The following is a 25,365-nucleotide window of genomic DNA, read 5'->3' on the forward strand; positions in this document are numbered from 1 at the left end:
AGGCTTCAGTCTGATAAAAAAACGCATGTAAAACAGTTTTGTAATGCACAATTTTACTTTATACTGTTTTGTGTTTTTTTGCATAACTTTGCATCTCTGTTTAGTAAAGTGCTTGTTATTTTAAAATTTAACTAGCTGATGATTAAAGCGTTTAGCTTTATGAAACATATGTACTAGTATTTTAAAATCGTATTTTTCTAATAAACTATTTAAAAACCCTTCAAGTGGGCTCTGTAGAAGGTGTTCAAGTTTGAATAACCACTTTACTTTGTATAATATATATATCTAGCATATATAACACTAGCAATCTAGTTTCTATATTTAATTTATTTTAAACTAATTGTACAGTTTGTGTAAAAATTTGTTAAACTTATTTTTCTTTAAAATGTTGTCACTGTTTTAGTTTTTGAAATATTTTTTAACAAAAGTTTTGTTAGAAATAAATAAGTATTTATAATAAGTGATGTAATGTATATTAAGAGCGATGACCTTTACTTATATATTTGTAAAACTTAATTTTTTTAATCACTTTTTTGCTAAGTATTACTGTAAGTGTTTAAACAATTAAGTCTACACATTTATATAAAATACATAAGATATAAGCAAACTCATACTTACAAACTCAACACTATAACTGGTCAAATTTTTTCGTAGTTCTTTGAACCTGAACCTTTAATTATACCGTTTTCTACATTTATCAGTTGTAGTCACAGTACAGTTATTTGTTTTAATAACTCTATAATGAATTTCATAACGATGGATCCTGGACAAGCCATTAAAAGGTATCCGTGGTTTGCGACTCTACAACCGAAAGGTTCTTCGTGCAGCAGGTCTTAGGACCAAATGTTTTGAGCGTATCTTTTGTCGTTCAGTAAAGTATAAAATATGCTTCAATTTTTTTTTGTTTAAGAAGAACTAGTTTGAGTAGTTTTTAAAATTCACTGTTAGGAGAAAAGTTGTGTTTTAAACTTATTCATTGTAAAATCCGAGTTGGTTTTAGAGTTTTATATATACAGGCTACATTACAAGCCATTGTCTAGAATGTCTAGAAATTAAGATGATAAATTTTTAATTAGAACATTGCACTCGTAGTAAATTTTCGTATAAGTCAACCAACATCAAAAATATTCGTTTATGCAATAATGCCGAAAGACGAGTTTTACCGTGTGTGCCACAGCTTTTAAAAAACTTGCAGTATAAACTTTATGTACAATTATTTTCTTCAGCTTTCGAGCACAAAATAAAGATGTAAAAAACTAGAGTTAACCTACTAAACTTTTGAACTATTTTATGGTGAAAAATAGGCAAATAATCGGCTATAATTTTACGAAATAAGTAGTTTATTTAAAAACTATTATTTTTTAAATATATTATGTTGAAAGCTAATAGTTTGAGGTTGATATTAGCTTTAAAACCTGATTAAATTATTGAAAACATTTGATTCAAAATTTTTTTTTTCTAGTCTTATAATATTGCCAATAAACTTCATAAATATGTTATTTTTTCTTATTATCAATGTATTTTCAAGTTTACAGTAACTATTTACTTATGTGTTCGGATATATTAATAAGTTGTTTTATTTTAATAAATTGTTTTTAACATAATACTAGTTTAAAAGAACTAATATTTAGTTTATCACAACACTTTAAAGTTTTTATAAATTTATCAATTTCATAGTTTTATACTAATTTTTTAAACATAAGTTTAGATTTATAAATAACTGTTTATTAATCACTATTAACGTTTACGACAATTATACGTTAGTTTAAATAAAAATAAAATTAGAATCAATTATGAAAGTATTTAAATTTAAAACTGATTAAAAAAAAAATTACTAACAAAATGTTCTAAGAATATGCGATGAATATGCATTAGATTATATTTTAAATAAAAATACTTATCCAGTATTATATTAAACTTTTATTAATCTCTAAGCATTTGATTAATCAAACATAGCGACACTGATGATTAATTGTGCGCTAATGATTTTGAACTTATCATGAAAATTTATAAACAATTTACGAATAGCTCAAAATAAAAACAGAAACAAATTACAAAAGTTTTGTTAATTTATTTAAATTGTTATGTTTTATAAAGTTTAATGAAATCACTACTTTATTAACATTGTTAATGTATTTTGTTTTGCAAGTGCAGGTTGTTTGCTAAATTGAATGTAAATTAAAATTACACAAATGAGTATACTTACTTAAAACATTATATCTAATTATTAAAAAAATATATATAAGTAAATTAACGTATTTGTTCAGAAATATAGTTTGTAACTTTTTATTAACTTTAGTTTAAGTTAAAGTTTTTTTAAATTATAATTTTTACATTTTACATGAAAATCTATTGAACTTGAATTATTTTTATGATAATCGATGTCTCTTTTTTACATTTAAAAATTATAAATAACGTATTAAACTATTTAAAAAATTAAACGTTTTTAACCAACTGTCATAAATTGAAGTTAAACAAATTTATACAACCTGAAAAAAAAAACATTTCAAAATATTTTTAGTGAACTGAATAGTCGTGACTTAATAATGCTCTCATAAAGGTAAATAAAAGTAAAAAAAAGGTAATCTTTTATTTGTGTTTAAGTTTTGCGATTAAAAAAACTAAAAAAACTGGTTTTTACAATTTAAAAGTTGCTACTTGTTAAAAAAAAATTATTAGTAAATATCTGCAAGTAGAATAGTTTGTTTTAAAGCATCGATTTATAAAAATCAAATCTTTTTGGTCAGTTCTCTAAATATAAGAAGCAATTATATACTTTGTATAAATTTTGATGATGTTTAAATTAGACCTATAGTTGTAAACTTGTAGACACAGCAAGACAAACTTTAGTACAGTTTTAGAAGGTTTCAATAAAAACTAAACACTCACAATTTGTTGTTTTGTGAGTTATCAAACGACATGATAAAGGAAATGGTTTACAAAACAGTTGAAAACTGTAAAAAGTAAGTTTTAATAAACTGACGTTAGTAAATTACAAGGTACACAATCTAGAAACTGAATAAGTAAATGTGTTTCATTATTTCAAACCTAACACTTAATTATTTTCACCTGTATTCAACCTTTGATGTTAACTAGCAATCTAGTTTCTACATTTAGTTCATTTTATAGATTTTTGTATTTTGTGTGAAAATATTTTTATCTAGTTGAAGTTTAAACATTTCTATTTTTGGTAGTGTCACTATTTTAGTTTTTGAAGCATTAATTAAATAAATTTCCCGTTAAAAAAAACTACTATTTTAAATAAGCTGATGTAAAGTTTACTATGAGCGACAAAATTTACTTGTTTGATGAATATTTAATTTTTTTAATATTTTTCCTTCTAAGTAACACTGTAAATAAACAAACAACCGAGTCTAGATATTTATTAAAAATAAATATAACAAAAGCAAACTTATACTTAAAATAACATGATATTTGATCCAATTTTTGTTGTAAATTACTTTGTGCACCTAAAAACGTTTTGAAAAGCTTAAGAACTGCGTCAGAGGTGAATCTGTTCAAAAACAAAAAACAACTTTAAACTAGTATATAATAGAAGTTATAAAAACTGCATAGTTAAATTTAGGTTAAATAATCTATAGATAAAAGAAAATTAAAATAAAATGTTATTTCGAAACTAATAAAAATGGTATATACTATATAGTTTTATTTTTTTTCTGTTACTTTTTAGAATCAAAAAAATATTTCTTTTTCTTTTACGATTAATTTATACTAATTTATTTAACAAAAAAATTTTGTTAGTAAAATAAACTAATTAATTAGTTGTAGATAATATTCAAAAATGTTTAGTTATTTATTATAATCTTAATCAGAACTACTAGTTAAATTTAATACATAAAGAAAGTAAGAAACTCTTACTAACTTACTTTCATATTTTATATCAATATTTTACAAATACCTACGTATTTAGTTAAAAGTAAATACTTAATTCACATACCTTTAGATAGTGTTAGTATATAAAAATATTAAAAAACTTAAGCTGATCGTTTGTAAATAAAGATCCTAGCAAAGCGAGTTTTTTTAGTAATTTATAATATGTTTTTATTATTTCAAATAACTTTTTTGTATTTTCTTTTTTTTACGTAGATATTATGTACATATTACGTAATATTTCAATAACTGTTCGCAATTCATTACAACTAGTTATGTTTAAGTAGAAACTTACTTTTTTGCTATTAAAACGTTGAACTGTTTAATGTAAATTTTTCAAGTTCTCACTATTTTTTGTTAAGCTTTTACACTTCATTGTTTCTTAATATTATGTTGTTTAGTTACTGTAAAAATGTTCTTAATTTTTTTTTTGCATATATGCGTATAATCTATTTATTCTGGAAGCGGGTCAGAATAGTACGGCGTCCTTTTTGAAATGTGCGTCAATTATTCACTGTGCGTCCATTACACATTTTAAAATATTAATATGTCATACAAGTTTACACTTTGTTGTTTAAATTAAACATAACAGTACTATCCAGTTTTTAAACAGTGCAAAATATTTTTGCTCGAAACATGTACCTGTCATAAGAGTTTTTACTGGTTATCTAAAATTTTATTTGTTACAGTAAACATACGTCATTTTTCTACAAAAAACAAGATAACTTAGCTGAAGGTTTAGTTAACTTCGGCCTACAAAAAAAAGGTTTCGCAAGGTACTTTTCAAACATTAACAAAATATTTACAACTAAAATAAAAATTTAACAAAAAAAATTAACTGTGCTTTTAAATTAACAATTCCTTTTACTAGTGCTTGCTTACTGGTTTTTAAGATTTGGTTTAAAACAGTGTTTCTGTGTGTCAACTACAGTTGCCTGTTATATATAAAAAGCTTGTAGAAAGTGTAACTTTTATAAAGTTACTAAGGACCGGTATTAGTTGTTAATTTATTACTGTAACAGTGGAAATTCTTATTGATAACTGCGTGATAAATTCTTCTAAGGACTTCTAACAATGTCAACTTATAACTACATAACTTTTATACTTTTAGACAAATGTCTACAATAATAACGTGATACCCAAAGTAACCTTGTTTAAAACAAGACACGCTTTTTGTGCTACATTTATTCAGCAGAATTAAAAATTGTGAAAGTTTCAGTAAATAAATTTAACAAATTGAAAACAAAGTGCTAATAATACAATTTTTTTAGCAGTTTTGCTTTGTTGAATCTGTCAATTATGACGTCACGATCAGTTGCACCCGGGTACGTTCTCGCTCCTGTCACACACGTTCGTTTTCGAGTTGAAGGACAGACCTGACGGGCAGGACATGGTCGTCAGCTGACCGTGGACGCAAACGAAGTAGCCGCTGCAGTCCTGGGGCTTTTCGAACGGCTGGGTGGTCAGAAGGTTGCCGTTCATGTCCTTGCATGTTGACGCTTAACAAGTATCAGGTTTTAGGTTAGCAGATAAATAAGATGTTCTAGCATGGTATATACAAATAAAGATGTGATAATATTGGTATTTGCTTGGTATTAAAACAAAAGTACACAAGTATTGATAAAGTTTTGTAAATCATAAATACTATTGATGTTTAACTTTTAATTGTTCAACTTAAGAGCAAAAAAATCAATGAAAACTTTCACTCACCTGGATTCTCTTCAGCCTTGCATTCATCCTGCTTGTACGACAGATCGCACAAACCCTCGTCCCCGTCGAAAGAAGTGTCCTGGGGGCAGGGCCGGGTGGCGAGAAAGCCCGCCGAGCACTGCCGGTAGAAACCGCACTCCCCTTCAATCTTCATCGCCTCGCTGCTCAGGGGCTTTCCCTTGGGATCCACGCAAAACTCGTCAAGGGTGAGTGATTTTGCACCCTTGAGCGCATCCTCGCAACCATCCACCTTCCACGGCCAGTCGCACACTTTCAGGTCGGGGTTGAACACCGTTCCCTCGGCACACGGCATCGTGTAAAGGATACCGGCGCCACACTGGTAAAAGTTGGAACAATCTCCCGGTTTCTCGAACGGGTCCGTGCTCAACGGCCTTCCTTGCGCGTCCTTGCACTGGGGATCAGTTACGTCGGCGGCGCAGCTCGGCACCTGGTCGGCGCAACCTTCGACGGCAAGCGAGGACTCGCACGCGCCACTTTCTGGATCGAACGCGCTGCCTTGGGGGCAGGGAAAAGTCTCGAGATTGCCAGCCGAGCACATTTGAAAGTGGGTGCAGTTGCCGGGAATTCCCGTCGGCGGTGAGTTGGTCGGCTTGCCGCTGTTAGGATCCTCGCACGGGTTGAAAGGGTCAGGAGTGCCGCAACCTTGCACGTTGTAATCGAAATCGCACAGACCCGTGGAAGGGTTGAAGGCGAGATTGTCGGGGCATTTCACAGTCTGCTGGCTTCCCGACGAGCACTGCGTGAAATGGCCGCAGTCTCCTTCAACGGGGGAAGGCCCTGAACTGATGGGTTCGCCGCACGAGGTAGCGCATTCCGGGTCGAAGGAGGTCGAAGGGGCGCAGCAGCCGTCGACGTTCCACGCGAAATCGCAAGTTCCGCTCGCGGGGTTGAACGCCAGATCGTCGGGACATTTGTGGACCACCGCCATCCCAGAGCTGCACTGCTCGAAATGGGTGCAGTTACCTTCGATGGCCTGTGGCGAGCCGCTGATCGGGCGGCACTGGTCGTCAAGGCAGCTGTCGTCGGGGTCGCACGCGGAGCAGCCGGCGACGTTGTGGGGGAAATCGCAGCGACCGGTGGCCGGGTTGAACGCCTCGCCGTCCCCGCAGCTTCCGGTCACCAGGAAACCCGCCTGACACTGCTGGTAGTTTGAACAGTCGACGGGCAGAGGGGCGGTGCTGATCGGGTTTCCGTTGGCGTCGGTGCACTCCTCGTCGTACTTTACCGAGCAAGTTTCGCACCCGGGCACGTTGTACGGGTAGTCGCACACCTTCAGTTGGGGGTTGAACGCGAGGCCGTCGGGGCAGCTCATTTCGTAGAGGACGCCGGCGCCGCACTGGTAGAAGCTGTCGCAGTCGCCCGGCTTCTCGAACGGCAGGGTGCTCACGGGCGCACCACTGTCGTCGTGGCACTGGTCGGCGGCGGCCTCGTGGCAACCTTCAACATTGTACGGCCAATCGCAGACTCCTATTTCAGGGTTGAAAGCGGTTCCGGGAGCGCATGGCATCGTGTAGAGGATACCGGCGCCGCACTGGTAAAAGTTGGAACAATCCCCCGGTTTCTCAAACGGGTACGTGCTCAATGGCTTCCCGTTTTCGTCCACGCACTCGCCATCAAACGGGCTGTCGACGTCAGCGTCTGTGCACGTCGGAACGTTGTAAGGCCAATCGCACACGAGAAGGTCGGGGTTGAACACTAAGCCGTCGGGACAGTCGAAAGTGTGCAAAGTGCCCCACGAGCATTGGTGGAAGGTGGCGCAGTCGTCGGGGTTGGGGAACGGGAGCGTGCTGGTAGGTTTGCCGTTGCTGTCCAGGCACGGGTCGTTTGATTGGTCGGTGCCGCACCCCTCGACGTTGTACGACCAGTCGCACACTCCAATTTCAGGGTTGAAGGAGGTCTGATCGGGACAGGATAAAGTGTAGAGGATTCCGTTGGCGCACTGGTAGAACTGGTCGCAGTCGTTTGGTTTTTCGAAGGGCGCCGAGCTGGTCGGGTTGCCGTCCAAATCGGTGCATTTCGGGTCGTAGACCGGCGCGCCGCAACCTTCGACGTTGTACGGCCAATCGCAGACTCCGATTTCAGGGTTGAAAGCGGTTCCAGGGGCGCATGGCATCGTGTAGAGGATACCGGCACCGCACTGGTAAAAGTTGGAACAATCTCCCGGTTTCTCGAACGGGGCACCGCTGATTGGTTGACCGTTGAAACCGGTGCATTTCGGGTCGGTTGCAGGTTTGCTGCCCTCACCGCAACCTTCGACGTTGTAAGGCCAATCGCACACTTTTATCTTCGGGTTGAAGGCGGTGCCGTGCGGACAAGATTTCGTGTACAGAATTCCTGTTAAAGGATAACTTGTGTTATCTTCTGATAAAGGTATGTGTAATATTTATTTTTAATAGACTAACAGATATAAACAGTACTAGTAATAAAAGTGTTGATGAAGTTTCGTATAAAATCTACTTGTAAAACAACATTTTAAACAAGTTGTAAGTGAAATTGAGTTAAAACTGATAACGAAATAGTCTAACTAAAATACGAAAAAAAGCGTTTTGAACAATTGTCACTTTAAAATTTTACCTGCTCCGCACTGGTAAAAGTGCTGACAATCGTTCGGTTTTTCGAAGGGGTCACCGCTCAGAGGCTCTCCTTTTGGACCGGTACACATCGGATCTGTTGAAGTATACTGAGTTCGTTTTTTGAAAAAATAAAATTTATATTCTTTTAAAACTTTGTTTACGACCAATTATTTATTGTTGAACTTTTATTGGTTCTTTCATACTTGGCTTGTTTCGTTTATATTTGTAATTTACAAATTTTTCAACTAAAAACTAAACAGCTTAACATTTAATTGAACACCTTTTAATACAACTAAAAGAAAAAAAAAACATGAAAAATACCGAGTTTTTGATATATCAGTTTACTAGATAAATAGAACAAGACAAATTAAGTTTAAAAACAAATCATTATAACAAATCGCTACCGTTTGTGGACTTGGTGTTGGAGGGATCGCAAGTCGGAACGTTTTCCGGCCAGTCACAACGTCCAGTCTTGTGGTTCCAAACCGTACCCGGGGCGCAAGGCATCACGTAGAGAACACCTAAGATTGTGGATGTTTTAGCTTTAAAATATTTAATAAAATGTTATTGAGCAAATGCAGTTTGATAACAGGCAGACAATTCGCATAGCAGTTTTACACACAGTTAAAGATGGTGAAAGTACTAAAAAAAAAAAGCACAAATTAATTTGTGTTTATTTATCAAGTGTTAAAACTATCTTTTAGTACAAATATGTCAACCTCCGCCGCCGCACTGGTGGAAATGAGTGCAGTCTCCTTCGATTCCGACCGGATTGCTACTGATGGGATGCCCGTTCAGCATGCATTTTTCGTCGGCAACTGCTGAATATTGTTTTAAAGCACATGAATATTTAGTTTAGAAATGCAGAAGTTCGAGTTACTACTTGAAAATTGCTTTTGTTTAAGCTACGTGGTTAATCTGCTTCTAATTTAAATTTAAAGAGTAAACGATAACAGTTATTCGGGTTTGATATGCTTGTAAAGTGGTAAAACTTTTTTTTTGAATACAAAAGTTATATGAAAAATTTATTAGTTTTTAGTGAAAATTCCTATTACAAAAATAAACCAACCTGATTTTGTATTCACTGGAGCGATGCAGCCACTATCGTCAAACGGTTTCTGACAAAATTTAAGTTCTGGGTTGAATGCAGTTCCTTGTGGACAACTGATAGTATTGAGAATACCTAAACAAAATTAAACTATCGATTTAGTATTGTTTAACCCAAAATGTTTTAATTTAAAAAATTGAATAATATGCACGCAACTGTCAATGGAAAGCAAAACATTTGAAACATGTTGACTTTAACGACAGTAAATAACTTTAGTATTTTACATTCGTATTTATTAATGATGCAACTTTGTATTAAATTTTTGACAGCCAAACCTGATCCGCATTGGTAGTAATGTTGGCAATCGCCCTCCTTTTTGAAAGGATCCCCGTTCAATGGTTTGCCGTCTTTGTCAACACACTCAGCACCTTTGATGTTTAATTTTAATGCTTTTATTTAAACGTTTGTCAATACTTTTAAAAGTTAAGTTCCTGATTGTAAAGATGAACATCGACTTAACTTATTTTGGTTCTAAAGTTTTTTTACGTAAAAAAATAAGTTGAAAAAATAAAGACATTTTTCAATCGTCAATAAATGATATAACACTTTGAATTTTCAAATTAATTGCACATCATAATTTAAAAAAAGTACAGTTTTAGACTGCTCAGAGTTATTAAACAAATAACAATACTATTTTTAGAAACGACTCACATTGACAAAATTGATATTACTAGAAAAGTTACGAGCAAGTTTAGCGACAATTACGAGTCAAGTATACCACTACTGATAAGTTATCACCATTCTTCAGTATTTTATATGTAAGTATATTTAATGAACATAATTTAAAAGCACAAAACTTAACTTAAATTTGTTTTGTGTTACAAAAGACTCACTGAACACTGAAGCTTGAAGCGCAGATTCGCACCCATCTACGTTGTAAGGCCAATCGCACACCTTCAACTTCGGGTTGAAAACTGTACCCTCTCCGCAAGGCATTGTGTACAAGATACCTTTGAAGTGTTTTTACTCACATGTGTTTACGAATATGACATTGAATTAATTAATACTTAAGTAGAACAAATGCAAATAATAAATTCAAAACTACTTTAGTTTAAATACTTTTTATACCACATTATTAAATAAAACAAACTAACCTGCTCCGCACTGATAGAAATGAGTACAATCTCCTTCTTTTTCAAATGGTTCAGTGCTTAATGGCTTGCCGGATGCATCTTTACAGCTCACTAAAATTAAAAAAATATAAGATTTAAAACAGTTATTTGTAAACTTTTATTAATTCATTTTTAAACGTTTCTTAGAAAAATAAGGTTAATATGAGCTTATAAAACAGTGTCAGTTCACATACAACTAAGAATACTTTATTGATAATTGTTAGTTTTTATTTTTCCAAGACTTTTCGGAGATGAATCAAGAAAAAATAGCAAAAAAAAATGTTTCACTTAACATACAACTAAGAATAAAAGTATCATTTGCAAAAGTTGACTTGACTATATGTACTATATGTACTATTATTACTGTACTAATATTAATTATAATTAAAGTTTCACTTTACAACAAAATACCTTTTGGAATAACTAAAAAATTGAAATCTATAAACGACTATAAACTGTTGCTACTTAATAGTCAAACAGTACTTAGACAAGCGTTTCAAAAAAGTATGTTTCCAAAACGTTCATAAAAATTCATTTTATAAAAAAAATTGGCAAAAAATACCTTCATTTGAACCCGTAACGTTGTCGACAGCGCCGCAACCTTCAACATTGTACGGCCAATCGCAGACTCCAATTTCAGGGTTGAAAGCGGTTCCGGGAGCGCATGGCATCGTGTAGAGGATACCGGCGCCGCACTGGTAAAAGTTGGAACAATCCCCCGGTTTCTCGAACGGGGCCGTGCTAAGTGGTTCGCCGTTGGAACCGGTGCATTGCGGGTCTATAAGTACGAGCAGAAATTCAGCATGTTTGGTGTTTATTTTTTTTATCTAGTTTTTCAAAAAGTTAACTCAAACCGTGTTAAAGTTTTTACAGAGTACTACTGAAAGATTGGGTACTTGTTATTGTTAAACTTATTGTTGCTTTTTATATTAAATGAAAACGGTGCAGAACTTCAATTTTTTTTCATATTTGCTACAAACTAGACTTGAAAACGAATTTACATACCACATCCGTTACAGGTACTTCCGCACCCTTCTACATTGTAATCCCAATCGCAAAGACCAGTGGCCGGGTTGAATGCTAGCCCGTCACCGCAAGAAAAAGTTTTCAGTTCACCTTTTGATGGTAAAAATGGTGAAAGTTGATACTTATTTAGAACTAGATCAAAAAATCTGTGTTTTTTTTTAATTCTAAAGCGTGATATAGAAACTAGTAGTCGAACTGCTTTCATAATAGTTCGAGGGTTTTATATATGGTTAGTAGAAAAAGTGTATTTTAATAGGATACCTGCAAAACATTGCTGGTAGTTTTCGCAGGAACCTTCTACCTTTGTCGGCTTGCTGCTGGTACCTTTTCCATTCTCGTCTGTACATTCTGCGTCTGTAAGCCGTTAATCATTGTCATTTTTGTTTTTTTATGTAAATAAGCAGTCTTTAGTTCACTAAGTTTAGCTTTAAAACAATTAAGCTTTAGCTAAACCGTTCATTTATTTTTAGTTTTTTATCAAATACTTGTGTGATTTTTAGTGAAAAAACACCTCACCACAATCATCGCAGATTCCGGTGTCTTCGCATCCCTGCACGTTGTTGGGGCAGTCGCAAGCGGAAGTGTCTGGGTTGAACACGCTACCTGCCGGGCATGTGCCTTGGTGGACCCCGTCTGTGATAAGTTGTGGATGATAGACGAGTTATGAGCGCAAAAATTTCAGAGAACGTCCGGAAAAGTTAATTTGTAAGGAAATTAAACCAGATTAGGTGGGCTAACTAGTGTTGATATTTTTTGTGAATATTTAGATTAGATAGTAACTTGTAAGAGTTCGAGAAAGCTTTTTATGACGTTTTGAACATAAATAATTTTTGTTTCAAGTTTTGTTTGACTGAGGAGCGCTAAAATCTTCAATCGTCCTAAAATTATGCTATACTCGTTTCAAAGCTAAAGACAGAAAACCAGCTAAATTTTAGCTAGAAAAAAAAATTTAACGTTGTAAAATCCAATAACATAACGACTGTCAAACAAACTTTCGCCGCACTGTTGGAAATGGTTGCAGTCTCCTGGAACTGCAACTGGCTGGTGATCTTGCATAGAAGAGGGACATGTGCTGGCATCTAACAATTTATAAAGTTGTTAACTGTACATATAAGCTGATATCTTGCAGTAAAAGTATACTAATAAGTTTTCAAGGCGACAACTCTGTTAGAAAGTATAAGAACAAATAAACACTTACCGAGGTCGTCGTCGCATGCAGGTACGTTGTATGGCCAATCGCACACTGATAAGGCCGGGTTGAAAACCGTACCCTCGGCACAAGGCATTGTGTACAAAATACCTGAAATTATAAAAGAGTTGAAACTAGGCGGGATAAATTTAAAACTAAATCAGAATCAAGTTCAAATTACCTACAATCATTTAAAAACTAGAAAAAGTACCCAAACACCTGAATTAAGATAAGAACTAAAACTTCGTGCAGAAGCTCGATGTATTGTCTTTGACTTAAATAGTTTCATATAACCTAGTTGGTGCTTTTACAAACAAATCTATCAATAACTAAAACTTACCGGCACCACATTGGTAGAAATGGTAGCAGTCGCCCGGCTTTTCAAACGGACCTGTGCTGATCGGTTTCCCGTTGGAATCGTGACATTGATCTTAAAAAACATAACTAAATTAAATTAATTAGATCTAAAACAAAACGGGTACCGTTAAAAAAAAAAAAAAAACACAGTTAGTAAATTTTATAACTAAACGAGTACCGTTGAAGCCAGGCGTGAGTGTGGCGCACCCAGGAACGTTGTACGGCCAATCGCAGACTCCTATTTCAGGGTTGAAAGCGGTTCCAGGAGCGCAGGGCATCGTGTACAGGATACCGGCACCGCACTGGTAGAAGTTGGAACAATCTCCCGGTTTCTCGAACGGCGCCGTGCTAAGTGGGTAACCGTTGTCTCCTTTGCACGGGTCTGTTATTTGCATTAAAGGTTGCGAGAAGATGTTTTTAGAAAAAGTTACTAATGGACGGATTTTTTTCTATTATTTAAGTTTAAAGTATTTTAATTCTTTAAAATATATGTATTTTTTGTTTACAGCAAGTATAACTTTTAAAAATATCAAATATTAGTTACAAGTTTACGTACAAATTTGTATTTTATAGTTTAAAACCTTTAAATTTATTTAAAAAAATTTCAACAAAGGTATAACTTTAAAAAATTCTTCTAGCTATAATAAAAATGCTTAAATTTATCACATAAAAACTTTATGAATAAAAAATAACAATAACTGTTTTTTATACAAACTACTGACCTTTTGACCTTGTTTGGTACAAGTTACCGCACCCGGCAACGTTGTAGGGCCAATCACACACTTTCAGGTCCGGGTTGAATGCCGTACCTGGTGCGCATGGCATTGTGTAGAGGATGCCTAAAATAATTATATTTTTGTTAAAAAATACTATGAAAAATATTAGAGAGTAAATCATTTTACAGCTAAAGCTAATTAACTAAAAGTATGCAGCGCATTATATAGAGAACACCTGAAAGAATAAACGTTGATTGTTAACTTCATAAGGAAAAAATAAACTAAATTCGTTTAAACAGGTAATCGTTTTACCAGTTAAGCAAATTTAAAGTATTTAAAAGAAAGTTGTTTGTGCTAGTAGAAATAAGTTTTTATTTTCTATAAATTACTATTATTTATACTAAATAAAACCAACTAACCTGCTCCGCACTGGTAGAAATGAGTACAATCTCCTTCTTTTTCAAATGGTTCAGTGCTTAATGGCTTTCCATCACTTGAATGGCATTTGCCTTTTAAAGCGATTTTAATTTAACTATATATCATATTATTTAATAAGCAGCTTAAGCGCTATAAATACAGTAAAAACCAATACATTTTAAGTTATATTTTACCCTATCATTCAAGTTTTTATGTGTGTTCACCTTTTAATAACATTGTTAACTAAATTACTCACTTGTAGATAGATATTTAGCTTATTAACACTATGTTCTAAACGTAAACAAAAATATTTATTTAAAAAAAATCAATAAAAAGCTTATCAACTGTATAAATAGTTTGAAAGTTTTTGTTAGAATCATAAAAATACTTTTCTTAGCGTTAGTAAACAGGTTATACGAGCTAGTTAAACTTTATTACTAATAATGTAATCATCTTTAATGTAAAAATATCTAGAGCAAACAAAAATTGCTTGTAAGGCTTAAAAGTTAAACTTGAACATTTGTTTACTTGTTCCAGTCATTAAAAGTAATCAAATTTATTGTTTTGTTTTTTGGCTTTAGCAAGAATTCGCTTGTGTCAAAACACTTTGCCACTGCCACAAAGGTTAATGGAACACGTTGGTTGTTAATTTTGTGTTTTATGACGTCGTAAAGAGTTTAAAAAGAAGTTCAAGGCCATGTAAAGTTTTAAATTCGAGTAAAAATATATCTAAGTATATTTAGAAACAACTTAAATGTAATAGCTTGATGCCTTACATACTTTGTTTTTAAAATTATGCGCAAGACTTAGCTACTATAAATAATGTGATCAAGCCCAAATTTTTGTTTTTGTTACATATTTCTGTGCTTTATGAGATACAATAAAGTTCTAGTTTGCTTATTCTTAGTAAGTACTATAAATAACTTTTCTGACAAACCAATGCAATTAATACAAGAAATGCAATTAATAGTAGTAGGTCATACTAGCGATAAAAACGTATAAACAAAAGCTTTAAATACTTTTTGATGTGAAATTAGTTATTTATTCAGATATTACCTGTATGTAAACACCGTAAACTACTAAAAGAATACTTAAAAGTAGGCTAAATAAGTTTGAAATCAGTTTCGAGCATTTTAAAGATACCATATACTTTTCATCAGTTTTTGTATTTACTTTTTAGTTTTAAGCTTTAATTTTAAAGTCTCACCTCCATCCTGGGAATCGTTTGCAACTCCGCATCCCTCCACCAACTCTGAACAATCGCAAACCAAAGTTTCGGGGTTGAACACCAGACCGTCGCCACATTCCTCCGTTACCTCCTCCCCTGAATTCGTTATGTTAGTTATAATAGTATACCGCCTATGGTTTGCTTCCGGCAAGTTAAACTGTTTTTAAATCGCTTAACGAAAAGACATGTCAAAAATTTGTTAAGATTTTAGTTACTTTCTTAAATCTCTATAATCAAGTAACTAAATTCAGATATTACGTCTTTTTACAATAACATAAATCATCCTACTTATAATTTTTCTACATTATTTTTACCAGACAGTCGCTAAAACACAATCTCCTTATTCAAAAAAGTATTCGAATCAGTTCCACTCACCGGCGACGCACATTGTGAAATGGGTGCAGTCCCCAGGTATTTGCTGCGGACCGCTGGACACCGGCCGTCCGTTGTCGTCGGTACATTTACCGTCCTTGGCGCACCCAGGAACGTTGTACGGCCAATCGCAGACTCCTATTTTAGGGTTGAAAGCGGTACCAGGGGCGCAGGGCATCGTGTACAGAGTGCCTTAAAGTTGAGGAAATGTTTTTGAATAAAATTTAAACACGTTATACAAAACTTTGATAAAAGTTTTTATAAGTTTTGTGTTAAAAAAAATTGTAAGTATAAAAAAATAATTATAATTAAAATTTTTGAAGATGTTGCATTAAGTTTTTTTTACAAAAAGTTTAAAAATACTATAATATCTCATACCGGCACCGCACTGGTAGAAGTGGTCGCAGTCGCCAGGTTTTTCAAACGGGTCGCCGCTCAAAGGCTTGCCCGATGAATCCGTACATTGAGAGTCTGAAAGAAATTGGAAAAAACTAAAGTATTTCTTGTACTTTATTAAGAAATAGTATTGTTATAAAAAAGCGTTATATTTTCACATTCATACTTATAAGCAAATATTGTTTTTTTTTTCAATAAATAAAAGCAAACAAACCATATATGGGTGGAGTGACGCCGTCAGGGGAGCTAGTAGTCCCGCACCCAGGCACGTTGTATGGCCAATCGCAGACTCCGATTTCAGGGTTGAAAGCGGTACCAGGGGCACATGGCATCGTGTACAGGATACCTGGTAAAAGAGTTTAAATAGTTTAAAAAAAATTAAAACTTTAACACATATATTTTATTTGTGAAAAAAAAGAAAGTCTACCATAAGGTTTAACATTTGTTAAAATTTCATCTGAACGATTAGTGAGCTTTACATTTTTTATTTAACTTAAACTGCGTTTAGACTTGAGGTAATTTAGCTATAAATCAAAAATAAAAACAAATAGACTTTTGGCATATGTTTATTTTCTATTAGTGAAAGAGAGATACTTACATATGAAAATTCATTTATAAAGTTTTCAATAAAGAAAAAATATAATAAAAAGTATTACCTGCACCACACTGGTAGAAGTTGTAGCAATCTCCTGGTTTTTCAAATGGTGCAGTGCTTAATGGTGAGCCATCATCAGCTACGCATGATGGTACATCCAAGTCTTTTTATGGTTAATATTAAGTTTAAAAACTTTTCATAAAAGCATTTTTAAACAAAAATGTCAGCGTTATACTAATAAATTGCGGCTAAATTTTGCTCTCAATAATAAAAAGAAGTAATGAATGTATTTCTTAAAAATTAAGAGCCCTTATAGTGAAAAAGGTATAAAAACTGATTTAAAACTTGTGAAGTACAGAAAAAACATAACTAACCAGAAAATGTCGCAGGGTTTTGAGACACCTAAAAAGTTTATGTTATTAGCAATACAATAACAAGAAATATTCAAACACAAAAATTTACCTTTTTAGTCGGTATGCTGCTCACAACAGACAAGCAGCACAGCGCAACCAAAACAATTTGCTTCATTTGAGTTTCAACTGAAGTCAAAAACAAAATGTTGAAGTTTAGTTTGAACACCGGGTATTTATACTGCACAGTTCAAGTCGTAAAAGATACAAGTGGAAAATTTTACGAGAAATTGGTTCAAATGTATAGCAAATATTTGTAATTACCCAATCTACTCAAGATTGTTTGTTTTGTGATCACAGTAAGCCTCAGCGGAACTTTATAATGATATTTCTGATTTGTTTTAGTGCTTATTGCGATTTAAAAGCGCTTAATTGTTTCGTCGTATTGATTTAAAAACAAATTTTACGATTTCACAAGACGTTAAAAGAAGCATTAGCGGAAAACCGCATTAAGTAACAGCTTTACAGTTCAAAGTCGAAAATTTTTTGAGACTAACGTAACTTTATGCGTACATAACTACCATAAGTACTATCAAAAATATTTGTTTACAGCGTTTTTAGTAATTGACGACACTTTTATTATAAGTTTCTTTATAAAAAGTTTTTAGAAACAATGAGAAATATTTGTTTTTAAGTGAATGAATGTCTAGAAACACCCTGTTTGCCTTATCTACGCAATAAAGAAGTTTACTTGAGTTTAACTCGTTTTAAAATTGAAAAGCATTTAATATTTAAATTATGTCAGTCATGCATGTTCTTTATACATAAGTCGTATTTGTTAAAAAATACGGCTTAATCTAAATCAATTGTAAACTGGGTAATCTTACATGTTTTAATCACTTATGACTATATAATCTAACGTGCATAGTTATTTGGTATTTATTTAAAAAAAATTAATTTCAGATTAACAGCTATTAACCAATAGTTGATTTTTGCCTAAAATATTATAAATATTTTGTATAATTAAAATTGAAATCAAAATTTTAAGTTTAAATTTTCTTTTTTGCTTAGAAGCACAAAAAAGCAATAAAATAAGTTTGAAGGGGGCAATTAAAACAAAATATATAAGTTAAAAGTAAAAAAAAAAGCATTTCAATAAATAGTTGTTTATAAAGAAGTTTTAAATAATTTCCTCACTTGTTTATTGATTAAGTTTATATGAAGCTCTAAAATAGGAAATTCAATTACTAACAACCAATATTGCAAAAATATATTTACAAGCTTCAAGTAAAAATATTTGTTTTAGCCTCATATATATATTTCAGATTGTATCAAAAAGGTTTGTTTCAGATTTAATAAAAAATTGATATTTAAAACTGAATGGTAGGATAATTTCAATGAAAATTTTGTATAAAAAACGTATACTAGGTACACGTTTACAAAAGTTTACAAAAAGTACTACTAACATAAGTTTTTTTTAGAGTTAAAGTTCGGTATTTGTTTAGGACTAAAATAAAATTTCTATTAATTTTTGTAAACTATGAGTTATATTTTGACTATATAGAAAAACACATGTTTGTTGTCTAAAATATAATCATCAACTGAGTAGATTTACTAACAACCTTCATAGTTTATGTTTATAGTTTACAAGGTTATGTAAAAATAGTAATTTTCAAAACATAGTTACTGACTTTGTAACTAACCTTGGAACGATTAAAAGCTTTCTAAATATTTAATTTTGGTTAACAAGTCTTTACTACCCACCAACTAATGTTAGTGCTGATTAATTGTGGGTAAGTTCAGATTGATAGGTTAAGCGCTTTGGTCTTAAATACAAATAAACTTCAGCTTAATACAACCACACTACGTGAACATAAAGTTTGTTTGCTAAGTAGTAAGTAAAGTACTTAAAATCAATTTCAGCTAAATTTACTTTACGAGTTTACATAAAAACAATAAAACAACTCAAATAAGTTAGCATCAATATGTTATCAATATTTTAGATAAAAACTTAAAGTTTTGGTTTGATTATTAGTTGGAGTCTTTTCTTGTAAGAACTAAAAAGTAGGCGTAAAATTTAAAGTATTTTGCTTATAAGTAGGCTTAATAAGACGGACTTAATTTTACTAACGTATTTATTGTTTTTATCTTTCAGGTTTAAGAAAACACAAAAAAATATTTAGTAAAAAAAATATATTTGTTTGAATAATAGTTCCATAAATAAGCAGACAAGTTAATTAAAACATACTTATAATAAAAAAAATATAACAACAAGTATGTAAAAAGTGAAAAGCACTTTTTTGTTACGTGATTTAATACTAGCAAAAGTATCTATCTAATGTCTACAGTTTTAAATATTCTTTATTAAGATTAAAACATTAAACAAGTGTTTTTAAGCAGTTTGCTGTTATCTATTTTTTTTCTCAAAATATTGCTTTTAAAACTTTTTCAAAATATTTTAATCAGACAACCTAAAAGATAGTAAAAAAGTGTACGAAGTGTTAGATCTATAACTCACTGAGTTATAGAGTACTCAAACTGTTGCAATGTTTTTAGAACCTATGAACACATAAATGAATAAAGTAAATTATTTTGGAACTTGAAAGTTTTGGTTCGTTAGTAAAGAAACGTTTCATAAAACTAAGCTAAGACAATTTTTTTATTTTTATTGCTTAATGATTTGTCTTATTTTATATATTAATTTCTTAAAACAATGTAAACAATTCAGTTTGCTTTTATAAAAAAATAATTTGATTTTTTAGAAAGTATTTAACAAATTTACACTTATTTTTTGCTTTTAAGAGTCGTCGTGTTTTGGTATTTAACTAATAGTATGGAACTATGAGTTGTTTATTTATATTGTAAATAATTAAAAACTTTAAGTTTGTTAGTACATACTAATTACATACAAATGGTTTTAAAACATTAAAGTATACTCGAAATTGAAAAGTTTATTTGCCATCATTTTAATGCTAGATATTTTTTGTAAGTTTAGAATTAAAGAAGGTAAAAAATCTTATTAGCTTAATTAAAAAATCATATTTTAAGTAATACAAGAACAGAACATTAAATTAATTAAAAGTGTTTACTTCTAAAAAAAATTCTGAACTTTATTAAGTTATAATTTTCAACTTACTTTTGTTCTAAAGTTATTATTGTATTTTTTTTCTGTCTAATGTAACAACATTGCGTTTAAGCTTATTTCATTCACTAAAAATTTATCTATTACATCACATTAATATATAATCGTAGTTTTTTTTTGCAAAAGTTTTAAAAACATTAAAGCATTCAAACGCTTTATAATTTAAAATAAGTTTGTACGCGAGATATATGCTCACAATGCAGTTTTTCTTATTAAAAGGACTACTGCTATTAATTATTATTTTCGAGGTAATTTAAGTTTCAAAGTTTGAGTAAACCTAAAAAAAGACAACATAACAGTTATTCGTATAGTAAAGTACAGTATTTAAGTACATAAAAAAAAAACAATATTCTAACAAGCAGAAATAACAAGTAAGTAAAACTAACTAAAACTGTAATAAACAGATTTATGTAAAAGTGTTATTAATATTGCAAATGTAGTTGTTTTTTTTTGTCAATAACCTTGAATTTATTAAATACTTTGCAAATTTTCAACTAAAGTAAATAAGCCAATATAAAAATTCTATAACAACACCGCAAAATAATATTAGTGCTGACTAATTGTGGTTAATCTAAATTGATAGATTCAAGCAGTTTGGTCTTAAATACAAATAAATTTTAAATTTGTAAAACCATATTACGTAAGTATAAAGTTCTATTTACTGAGTAGTAAATAAAGTATTCAAAACAGTTATTATCTAAATTTTATTTGTAACATTACATAACGCTGATAGTAATGTAACTTAAATTGATTACCACAAATTAATATTTTCCCTAATAGTATTGTAATACACTTTATTACCGTCACTGTTTTTTCAAATAAAAACTTTCAATTCTTTTGCTTTAATATAAGTAGACGGACGTTTTTCTTGTATACACTATAGCTATTAACTCGTAAAAATAAAATTCCTTACAAGTATTTGTAATTACGAATTACATAACAGACTAAAGTTTACTAAAAACGACTTTTAGGATTGTTTGCAAAAAGTTTTAAAAGTAAAAAAGGAAAACAAAATTACTCAAAAAACACAGTAGCTAACTAGTTTTTATAAAAAGTATAGACATTTATAACGCGTAAGACTGATTTAGAAAAACTGCATACTGTTAGAGTGCTTGTAAAAATGCATTTATAAAAAGCTTAAACCTATTGTTGGAAGGTTTTTTTTTTGTCCATGACATTATGAATGGTAAATAACTAAAAAAAATCTTGTTTATTGTTTCTTGAACTACTTAACTTTCCAACTAGATGTTAAAAGGTATCCGTGGTGTGCGACTCGATAACCGAAAGGTTCTTCGTTCACCAGGTCCTAGGACCAAACATTTTGAGCGTCGTTTTTTGTCGTTCAATAAACAATAACGTAATAATGTTGATAATACTTAGCAAGGTTGCTATTTAAAATCCAATGGATTACCAAAAACAATTACTCGAGTATTATGGTTTTTAGTTACAGCTTTTACTAAGAATTTAGTAGATATATTTCTTTAACTGTGGCAACCATGGTAATAATTAGTAGAACAATTAGTAGTCAATCGTTTAAAAGCATGGTGTTTTAGTAAAAATCTAGGTTAAACCCTGCATCTGCTGCACATATTTTACTTTTAAAATAAGAAAACAATACTATGTTTTTTTTTAAATCACTTGGATTGTTTATTAAATGTAAAAACACTATCTGAGTAACGATAACAAACCGAAAGATTAACGAAGATGTTTGATTAGTTTAGTCATATGTTTTATTCCGGTAAAAAAAACAGTAGGAAGATAGAACAAGACCTCAAGAATTTTACAATAACGATAAAAGCTTTTAGCAAAATTAACTTATTCTAGATTGTGTTCTTACTTGACTAAAAGTTAGTTAAGAACTTGTTTTATGATTAATTCTATTAAAAAAAAAACTTAACTTGGATTAACTTATCACAAAACTTGGTGTATTTTAGCCGGAACAAGTCATTAAGAGAAAATAGCCATAGTTTTAGTCAATACATAGAAAAGTCTACACTGACTTAGTTGTAAACTAAACATTACTAATGTAATTATAATTTCTAAAAGAATTCCCAAAAAAAGTCTTTAGTACAACTATAATCATAAAAAACATACACATATTGTTTAAAAATTTGTTTAGGGGTCGGCAGCTTTTGTTTTTAACTAACTGTACTTTCTAGACGAAATTTACCAGAAAAACTTCTTTTTTAATAACATAATTAGAAAAACAATATTAAAAAAAATATTTAATAAAATTTAGGAAAATAGTTTTTAGGTAGCAATATTTTAAAGTATTGTTACACGAACAAATTTTTTAAAACTTTAGTTTGATAAATAAAACCTTAGATTTTTTGCACAACTTGTTTTAGGTTTTAGTTAAAATATAGATAATAGAAAATTTCTGCTTAAAATACCAGATTGCTCCTTGGTATGTAATTTGCCGACCCTTTAATTTTCTTTAAACCATACTGTGAATTTAAAAACTTTTGTTTGTAATAGTTTATAATAGATATAATTAAGAACATATTTGTTACATATAGATACTTTTTGTAATAGCTCAAACTTAAGCTGTGGAAACATAAAAATTAATTAATTGCTTATTGAGCGATTAAAAATCAAGCTATAATATTTTACCTGGTATACGATAAAAATTTTCGGATATCGAGCCATACACCACGGATAAAGTTTTATGTCATAATAGCATAATGTCTAGTTATGCAAATTCAAAAAAATAAGTTATATTTTAACCTTTTAGTAGTAACAGATATACATAACGACGTTTTTAACTAAAGATTGCTGATTTAAAAAATAGCGAATAGTTGTTGAAGTATATTTGACTCTTTAAGTAATTAAACTGATATAAGTTAGTACTGTGATTAAAATTCACAATAGAGGAAACACAATGAAAGTGTTTACAAAGTTTAATAGATAAATTAAGTTATTTTAAGAAAACTTTTAAAAACAATCGATTAATTACAAAGTTTATCTGAAAATACGTAAATTAAATATCTAATTTTATCTAAATACGTAAATATATGGTTAAAACTGATATAAAGTATGATAATAATTTATTTAGTCATATTAAAATAATATAGTTTTTACCTTTTTTATATTTTTTGTATTTTTTTATTAGTTTTGTATTAAGTTCCACTAATATTTCTATTTTAGTTTTAAAAATAAGTAAATATTTTTAGATAATTTTCATGAATTATTCAGTAGTTTATTTAAGTTACATAAACATTTTCATTAAAAAAAAAGTATAATTTAATCTTAAAAGCAACAAAATGTTTTTTGATTTCATTAAATGACATAAAAAAGAACAACTTATTATATATCTATTTTTACTTGTGTTAGTTTTTAAATTAAGTTATTTTTGAGTAGTAGATTATCAATTTATCGTTTTAGTATTCAATTAGTTTAAATAGTACATATTTGTAACTTCTATTAAGCTATAGTTCATTTTTTTTTGTTTTTTTGAACAGGTTAAACTTTTACACAGTTCTTAGGCTTTTTACAGTGTAAAAAAACAAAAAGCTGTAGCATATCAGCCTTAAAAAAATTGTTTTTCACTTAACGTTGATTTAAGAGTAGTAAAGATGCTCAGTTTTTCTTGATTTATTTTACAAGCTATTTTTTTTTTCATACTAATCAAACTGAGTTTAGTATGGAATTTAATTTAAAATTTATTGAATTTGAAAATGTTTTTTAGTAGTTTGAATTCTTTAGACTTGGCTTTGTTCAGAAACAACTGATTTTTATACAGTTATAAATCAATAGTAATTTAATTTATTTAAAGTATGAAGAATAGATTAACTTTACAGCAAATCTCAAACATTGATAATTAAAGAGTAAATGACCTAGAATTTAATCTTTAAACTGACAAATTTGTATAACGATCTAAATTTAGCTGTTAGTTATGAATTGTAAAGTAAAACTTATTTAAAACAAAACTTTCTTTATACTAAAGTAAATTTGTTTAAAGGTTTTTTCACTTATTATAGTTTCTTAGTTGTCTATTGTTTAAACAACTAATGATGTCGTAATTCTTTAAAATGTACTTTAAGTTAGGCATGGGTTTTGCTTGTAAGTAAACAAGTTTTATATGAACACTGTGAATAGTTTGCATTAAATTAAAAACTTGTTCAAACGTAAGTGTTTGTTAAATTAACATTAAACATAATATAAAGTAATAGTATACCAACTTATGTAATATAACATAGTTATTTGTCTAATTATCAATACTTGTAGAAACAATTAATTTTTCGATTTATAAAAGCTTACTTTTTACATCTACTTTTCCACAATCTAGGTTTTCATTCATAAAAAAAGTAAATTGAACGAAAACTGTTATAACACCATAAAACCATGCTTAAAGGCAATGACTAGTTTACAGAGTAGTTTCATACACGTTTAGTGTAAAAGTAAATGTAGTTCATATGCGTGAACTGAAAAACCGCAAAAATTTAGCTTTTATTTTCTCGTCATGAAAATATTTGCTATCTAACCGCAAGTTTTCATATTACATAATAATTGACATTATCGTGTATATTAGCTGTCAATGAATTTATATCGTATATACTATACAAGCTTTTTTTACAACTTTTCATATCTACCTGTTTATCTTTTATGATATAAGTTGTATATTCCTCTTTGTCAAATAATTTTTAGTTGTTCAAATTATATAAAAAAAACGTAAAAACAACTGTTTGATAATAACTTTAAATTTTCAAGTATTGTTTTGTAAAATAACTTACTTGTGTTTTTAATAGCTATAATAAGAAACTAAAAAAATTTACAACAATTTTTTTCTATAACAAGTATGTAAGTAAATTGTACTGTGTTTACGTTTTTTAACACTTTATTATAGAAGCTATCATATTTACTAATTATGTACAATTCGTGTTCATAAAAAGTCCTTTAATATACTAACAACAAAAGAATAAAAGTTTAAAAAAAAAAAACAGGAACTTTATTCAGAATTTTAAGGTTTAGTTTTTAGTTTACATAATGCTTTTTACGAGCTATAAGGTATGGATTCTATACTTAGTAATTACTGGTACTTCAGGTGAGTTTTATACTTTTCTTTTTAAATAAAATTTTTATAGAGCTTAAAAACTGGCTATAGCTAAAAATGTCTATGTATTTGATCAATATGTATTTTAAAAACTTCATGTTAGTTTTTA

General features: G+C 30.5%; 2 protein-coding genes across 2 annotated transcripts; both read right to left on the reverse strand.

Moving 5' to 3' along the window:
- Window positions 1–5,202: 5,202 nt before the first annotated feature.
- LOC145828795 (uncharacterized) lies at window positions 5,203–8,284 on the reverse strand. The gene is made up of 3 exons (XM_082936547.1): window positions 8,197–8,284; window positions 5,602–7,956; window positions 5,203–5,390 (listed from the first exon to the last, which is right to left on the reverse strand). The coding sequence occupies exons 1-3, from the start codon at window positions 8,282–8,284 to the stop codon at window positions 5,203–5,205; spliced, it is 2,631 nt and encodes an 876-aa protein (XP_082792673.1).
- A 298-nt stretch (window positions 8,285–8,582) lies between these two features.
- On the reverse strand, window positions 8,583–17,239 carry LOC145828796 (uncharacterized). The gene is made up of 21 exons (XM_082936548.1): window positions 17,174–17,239; window positions 17,086–17,113; window positions 16,773–16,874; window positions 16,331–16,462; window positions 16,099–16,191; window positions 15,724–15,912; window positions 15,328–15,444; window positions 14,123–14,212; window positions 13,710–13,826; window positions 13,166–13,417; window positions 12,971–13,060; window positions 12,640–12,741; window positions 12,434–12,520; window positions 11,958–12,074; window positions 11,703–11,795; window positions 11,421–11,531; window positions 10,978–11,193; window positions 10,398–10,487; window positions 10,137–10,253; window positions 9,579–9,671; window positions 8,583–8,716 (listed from the first exon to the last, which is right to left on the reverse strand). The coding sequence occupies exons 1-21, from the start codon at window positions 17,237–17,239 to the stop codon at window positions 8,583–8,585; spliced, it is 2,436 nt and encodes an 811-aa protein (XP_082792674.1).
- Window positions 17,240–25,365: the final 8,126 nt, after the last annotated feature.

Source organism: Thalia democratica, chromosome 2 (assembly GCF_965202585.1).
Source record: "Thalia democratica chromosome 2, ktThaDemo2.hap1.1, whole genome shotgun sequence".
Taxonomy (NCBI): Eukaryota; Metazoa; Chordata; class Thaliacea; order Salpida; family Salpidae; genus Thalia; species Thalia democratica.